At 36.7% G+C, this 6530-nt stretch overlaps 1 protein-coding gene across 5 annotated transcripts; it reads left to right on the forward strand.

Moving 5' to 3' along the window:
* Positions 1-275: 275 nt before the first annotated feature.
* On the forward strand, positions 276-4897 carry LOC113302587 (zinc finger CCCH domain-containing protein 18-like). 5 transcript variants are annotated; one of them, XM_026551543.1, is made up of 9 exons: positions 279-664; positions 1717-2352; positions 2461-2704; positions 2826-2993; positions 3074-3253; positions 3385-3458; positions 3559-3720; positions 3862-3988; positions 4227-4897. In XM_026551543.1, exons 2-9 carry the CDS (start codon positions 1725-1727, stop codon positions 4300-4302), a joined length of 1659 nt encoding a protein of 552 aa, XP_026407328.1. In that variant the 5' UTR covers positions 279-664; positions 1717-1724; the 3' UTR covers positions 4303-4897. The 5 variants fall into 5 exon arrangements, with proteins under 5 accessions (XP_026407314.1, XP_026407336.1, XP_026407328.1 ...); XM_026551529.1 differs by having other exon boundaries at positions 276-664; positions 1717-2704; positions 3871-3988; XM_026551551.1 differs by having other exon boundaries at positions 276-664; positions 1717-2680; positions 3871-3988.
* The last annotated feature ends 1633 nt before the right edge of the window (positions 4898-6530 follow it).

Below are 6530 nucleotides of genomic sequence, written 5' to 3' on the forward strand. Positions count from 1 at the left end.
TTTAAAGAACGTGTAAATGTTGCAGCTCTGAAAATTGAACACATTTGACTGACTGACTTTCTTTTGAACGGGAAACCAAACAAAAACCTGAAACTACCCACTACCTCAACTTAGTTATTTCCAAAATTGTTTTTATTCAAAAAGTTAAAACATTTGGAATATCGAAAATTGAAAAGGATAATTTAGTCATTCAAATGGATAAGCTTGAAATAGACCTCGTAAATCCAGGAAAGAAATTCCTTTCAAAATTTAAATCCCGCAGATTTCTGTAACGACAGATACAACCTGTAAAATTTTAACAAAAACAAGGAAATGATTTTCTTCATTATTTATTAAATTAAATTCATAAAACGTGAAATTAAATTTTAATTAATTAATTATTATTATTGTTTATTTATAAATATTGATTTGAACTCAAATAGAGGCGCCTCTGTCATTTTTCTCGTATATATTAAGATTAGTTTCGTGTTTCCAGAGAATTTATAAAGAGAGAGAAACAAAAACAAAAGCAAAAACAATTTTTCTCTAGAGAGAAGTTGAAGGAGTTAAAACAGGTTATAATCATGGTGGAGCTTCTAAACATATTCTCCTCCTCCTCCTTCTATTGGTTCTGACTGGTGTTGTTTTCTCTCACTCAAGAAGAAGAAGTTTTTATTAAGATTTGGTGGGTATCTGTTAGATCTATGATGTATGTTTTCATGTTTATAGGATGATGATGAAACCCTGTTCTCTTTTTTGATTCTTCTGTCAGTTTCTATAAATGGGTCTGCTTAAATATGTTCTACTTCTTTATTTTGAGATTTTTTGTTTAAGTTAGAAAGATATGGACTTTAATTTTCTTACCTTTCAGTGTGGGTTTTTAATTTTTGAGTAAGTTTTTTCAGTATGTCTTACAGTGGGGGGATGTGGTTTGGGGTATCTTGTGTTAATAGAAGAGTAAATGACGTCGTCTTAGGTTGTAGACCATTTTAAGAGGAACTAACTTTAAGTTTTTGCTATTTTCTCTGAAGCAAACAGAGTTTATTTTTAGTTAGTTTGTGTTTGTGTCGAAGAGAGATAAATATAAAGGTTGTAAATTTATTTTTATTTTTATGTTTTTGAGGTTGGAAGGTATGAGTAAAGGTAAGCTAAGTTTTTCCTTTTAGAAAGGATTTTTGTTTTCTTGTTCAAAATTAGGGTTATTCAAAACTGGGGTTTCTGATAATGAACAGTTCTTGTTGCAGAAACAAGGACTTACTTTTTTTTCATCCCTTAAAAAGCAAATAAAAGACCCCTTTTTTCAGAGTTTTTAATTTATGTTTTTTTCTCCGGTGCTCTTCTGTTCCAAAGCTGGAATTATTCTGCATAGAAAAAAAATCTCTTTTATCCTCCATAAATATCACAGTGTGGTTTATTTTAGGGTTGTATTTTCAGCAAGTTTTGAACACTTTTTAGGGTATGTTTTAAGGTTTTAGGGTATTTTTGAAACTATTTCTTGGAGAAGAATGGGTACAAATGGTGTAGAGAGTGGGAAAATAGTTGAAGAAACTAAAATGGATTTTCTTTTCAGAAATTATGTTGGTCGAGGTGGTGGTAATCTATAGATCTGTTCATGCTTTGTTTTGAGTGTTTATTTGATTATATATGCTGCTTCTCTTGTTGATTGTTAGTATTCTAAATGATTTTGTTTCAGGAATCTCTTTCTTATGTGTTTTCTGTGTCCTGATGTAATTTCAGGATGTAAAATGGATTTTCCCGAGTCTACAAGAATTGTGCTACAAAGAATTCAACAACTGGAACCTGAAAATGTGTCTAAGATTACAGGTTATCTTCTCTTACAAGACCTTGGTGAGCGGGAGATGATAAGGTTAGCTTGTGGAACTGACAGTCAGATTCAATCCTTGATTAATGAAGCCAAAATCCATCTCAACTTGTCACCTAAACCTTTTGGTTCTTCCCCAATCCCACCTAGTTTAATGAGTTCTTCACCCAATTCAGACCTCCCCCATAAGTTTACTCCCTATTCACCTGCTGCCTCCCGTCCATTCTCTTCTCATGGGGGGTTTCGTGTTGCTCCTCCTCCACACTGGGATCCACAGTTGTCTGATCAACAACCAATTCATAATATGGATTTCATTCCTCCACCCTATTCTGAATCAATCAATGATGATTTCCGCCTCCAGAACTATGCACAGTTCCTGATGGATGAGCAATTGGATTCTGTGAATGGTGGTGGTGATTTTCCTGGGAGTTATTATTACCCTGATGGGGCATTGGGTGTTCTTGCACGGAACCGCAGACCACCAAGCTTGAGCTTGCCTGATTTTCCTATGAAGGCTTGTCATTATTTCAACAAGGGTTTCTGTAAGCATGGTACCAGCTGTAGATTCTTGCATGGTCAAAACTTAGCTGACAGTTTCTCTCAGATTTTCAGCCCTAATGGAAATGACTTGGGTAATGAGGATCACATGTTTTTGCCAGGGTCTCTTGAGACACTTGAAATGGAGCTTACTGAGCTATTGAAATCTAGACGAGGATTGCCTGTGTCAATTGCCTCTCTTCCCATGCTGTATTATGAGAAATATGGGAGGAATCTTCAAGCTGAAGGGTATCTCACTGAGAGTCAGAGGCATGGGAAGGCTGGTTATAGTTTGACTAAACTTCTTGCTAGGTTGAAGAACAGCATTCGCCTCATTGACAGGTGCGATCATCATGAACTCTTACGGTGTGTGTTTCTCTTTGAATTCTTAGTACATTACTTTCTTTTTTTTGTTCAAATTTGAATTAGCATTGAGATACATTTTATAAGTTATTAATTACGGCTTTCCTTTTCGTTGGAGTTTCAGACCTCATGGGCAACACTCTGTTGTCTTGGCTGAAGATGCCTCAAGATATATGGATTACAGGAGTGAGAGGAATGATCCTGGTACAATAGTCTCTGGGTCTAGACAGATTTATTTGACTTTCCCAGCTGAAAGTACATTTGCTGAGGAGGATGTTTCCAACTATTTCAAGTAAGAAGACCAAACTTTTATGCTTATGCTAAGTATCTGCATTTGGATTGTTAAACATAAGTTTTATTGGATGTCTGCAGGAGCTTTGGTCCTGTTCAAGATGTGAGGATCCCCTGCCAGCAGAAAAGGATGTTTGGATTTGTTACCTTTCTTTACACCGACACAGTCGAAATGATTCTAGCTAAAGGGAATCCTCATTTTGTTTGTGGAGCTCGAGTTCTGGTTAAGCCGTATCGGGAAAAATCAAGACTTGTCGACAGGTATAATTACATGTTTCCATTATACATATATGTTAAGTTTTTGGAATGGTTTCACCTTATTCAACTACTACCAAAAGAATGTTTCTCCACTTCTGTATACCTAAATTTCTTTTTTTCTTCTTCCCTTTCAGGAAGTATAATGACAAACCTGAACGTCCAATGTATTTCCCTAACTTTCTTGATATGGATCACGAGCTTCAAGCAAGTGAGTGCAGTTACAGATGGAGATTGAACTATTGTTTATGTGAATATGTTATGTAGGCATTTAACTTTCTTTTGTGAATAACATCCTACTGTTTTGACAGTTGAGCACTCAAGATTACTCCGGAAGCAGATGATTTTGGAGGAACAAGAGCAAGCTCTTGAATATGAGAGGAGGCGCTTGGCAGAGTTTCAGTTAGCAACTAAGCCCCTAGCTCATACACCATATTTTGGTTACACCAATGATGAGCTGAGATTCTCTGAAGGTCTGTTCTAAGTATATCAAATCAACAATTACATTGATCTACATGGACTAGTAATTGTGCTCTTTGGTCCTATGTTACTTTGTTCATTTCTTTCTTTTGCTCCAGTCCTTTCTGATTTTAGTTTTCCTTTTTATGCCATAGCCTGTGCAGATCACAATGACTTTCAATCAGCCAATCGTTTTGGTTACATGCTTGATATGTTACAGAATGGCTCTACTAGTGATGACAATGCTAGGCACCCCAACAACAATTACACTGACCAGGAGAGGTAAATCTTCCATAATATTTCAAGTATTAACGAAGAATAGCATGTATATGAGACGTAATTACCTGCTTAGGCACTTAGTTACAATGCTTTGATCATGCCATTTGCTTGTTAAGCGACAACAGAACGCCATTCTGGTAGTGTGTTGTCTAGAAATGGTTTGAAGTGCTTAATTTATTGGCTGATTGCCCTTTCGTATTTGGGTGTTTCTAATGTGGTGATGTTCTGTTATTTTTTTTAGCCAAGGAGGACTGAATCTACCAGAGAGCCCGTTTGCAACTCCAATACCAGCTAGCGGCATTTCAACAGCTACATAGAGAAAATATCAGAAACTAAAGAAAGAAAAAGAATATAGAGTTAGAGAAGGAAGGAATGGGATTTTAGTTATGGATCCTTATTACTTATTTTACTTTTTTATTTATTTTACATTTTCCTGACCTATTGGCATCAATCAAACAAGAATCTTCTCCCTTGGTATATGGTGGTAGCTTCCTATGGGGGGTGAAGATGTTGACAAAAGAAGACGAAATGGAAATACAACAAAGAAAGCTTATACATGTAACAGAAGTTTTCACAGATATTTTAGAAAAGAAATGAAGATACTTTGGGGTTAGCCCTGAAGATGTTATTTTAGATGAAGAAGAAAGAAGATAATGTAATTATAGTTGGTCTTTTGAGTAGTTAAAGAAGAAAAAAAGGAAACTACAGATATGCAGAGAGAATTCAGAGTGGTAGAGTTATACTAAAGATATGTAGTAGATGAATCTTTGCAGTATTGGTAGAAGAAGAAATAGATGGAAAAATAATTTTACCTGAATATAATTAGCAGAACTTTCCTGTAATCAGTGTTTATGTAGTTTAACAGTTTGGTTTCGTTTTTATGCATAAATGCCATGTGAATTTTCATCCCAATTTCTTTTAACTATATTCTACACTATATGTATGGATACAAGGCGACTGATTGCGGCTTTGTATGGTTGGAAAGGGAACAAAGTTCATTTGTGTTTTTGACTTTTTTCTGTCATGGCAAGTGGTTCACGTTCAAAGAGATGAGATTATAAGAGCAACCACAGTCACGGCCAAATTTGGGGACTAAACTCAAATTTGGTCTCAAAATATGCCGCAACGGAAGGGACCAAACCCAAATTTGATCGCCAAAATTAGGGTTTGAGACCAAATGTGGTCGTTAACCCAGACTAAACGAAATATAGTGGGACGGAAGTATTAATAGCGTATGAAAGCAGACGAGATTTTAGTGACCGTATGAAATCAGACGGAAGTATAATTAACGTATGAATCAGGCGCATCTATAAACTCCGCCTAACCAAACGCATGTAATACATACGCCCCAACACAGACGTAGTTATATTGTACGCCCCAATGGGACGTTGGTATATTTTACGTCCCAATGGGACGTTGCTTTAATGTACGCCCCAATGGGACGTTGGTATATTCACTCGTTTAGTGGGCTAATACGTTATTAGAAGAAGATTAGTGGGCTAATACGTTATTAGAAGAAGATTAGTGGCTAATATTTATGTAAATTCACTAATCAGGCGGTCATTAAAAGTGCGCCTGAATCAGGCGGTCATTGAAAGTGCGCCTGAAATCAGGCGATCATTAAAAGTGCGCCTGAATTAGACGGACATTAAAAGTGCGCCTGAATCAGGCGCACATTAAAAATGCGCCTGATATCAGACGGTCATTAAAAGTGCGCCTGAATGAGGCGGACATTAAAAATGCGCCTGAATGAGACGGTCATTAAAAGCGCGCCTGAACTGGGACGGTCATTAAAAGTGCGCCTGAACTGGGGCGTTTGTTATACTTCCGCCTGACTAAAAATAGTCTTCCACGACTGTGGTTGCTCAGTGTAAAATGCCAATTTTTTTTAGCTTTTGGTCTGCTATTTGGCATTTGGTCGACTCCATGACTGTGGATGCTCTAAAGGTCACGAATAAAGTGCGGGAAATCCATCTTATCCACAACTTTGATAAACTATCCGCTGCCCAATTTTCTGTAGATTTTGCAGCTATGGCTCTTTTAAGTTCTAAATTAATAGGTGTGGATTTTTTCTCTCAGAAATTCGAATTATAAAATTGTCCTCTTAAAAGTATGAAATAAGGTTTAATTTAAGATGACACTGTAGGCAAGGAAGGGGACAGTGACACCTTGAAGTAGATGTCATCTCATCTTTCTGACTGACTCCATCGGACAGAGAATCGATAGCGACTACACAACCAAATCGAAGCAACAATGGTGCTAGACCACTACTTCTGAACTGAGTTAGCTCCATCTATTAACGAGCCCTTGAAACTAGATAGTGTTTGTGGGGAGTCCAAGGCATCTATTTTGGAAGACATGCAAAGTATTGGTTTTGTCATGTCAATTTAACTAAGCAAAATACATTTGCATTGGTGGTTGCGGTACGAATTAAATTTTCCACCTTTTTCTTCTTCTTTAGTAATAAACTAATTGTGCGAGTTTGATAAGCCATGAGTATCATCACCCCTTCAATCTATATGGCTTATCAAAGGTGGGCCTTATG

This window comes from Papaver somniferum, chromosome 1 (assembly GCF_003573695.1).
Source record: "Papaver somniferum cultivar HN1 chromosome 1, ASM357369v1, whole genome shotgun sequence".
Taxonomy (NCBI): Eukaryota; Viridiplantae; Streptophyta; class Magnoliopsida; order Ranunculales; family Papaveraceae; genus Papaver; species Papaver somniferum.

Coding starts and splice junctions, on each gene's coding strand:
- LOC113302587 (XM_026551524.1), top strand. CDS start 1,725: ATGGATTTTCCCGAGTCTACAAGAATTGTGCTACAAAGAATTCAACAA. Junction 2,994..3,073: donor GATGTTTCCAACTATTTCAA/GTAAGAAGACCA, acceptor GGATGTCTGCAG/GAGCTTTGGTCCTGTTCAAG. Junction 3,989..4,226: donor AATTACACTGACCAGGAGAG/GTAAATCTTCCA, acceptor TATTTTTTTTAG/CCAAGGAGGACTGAATCTAC.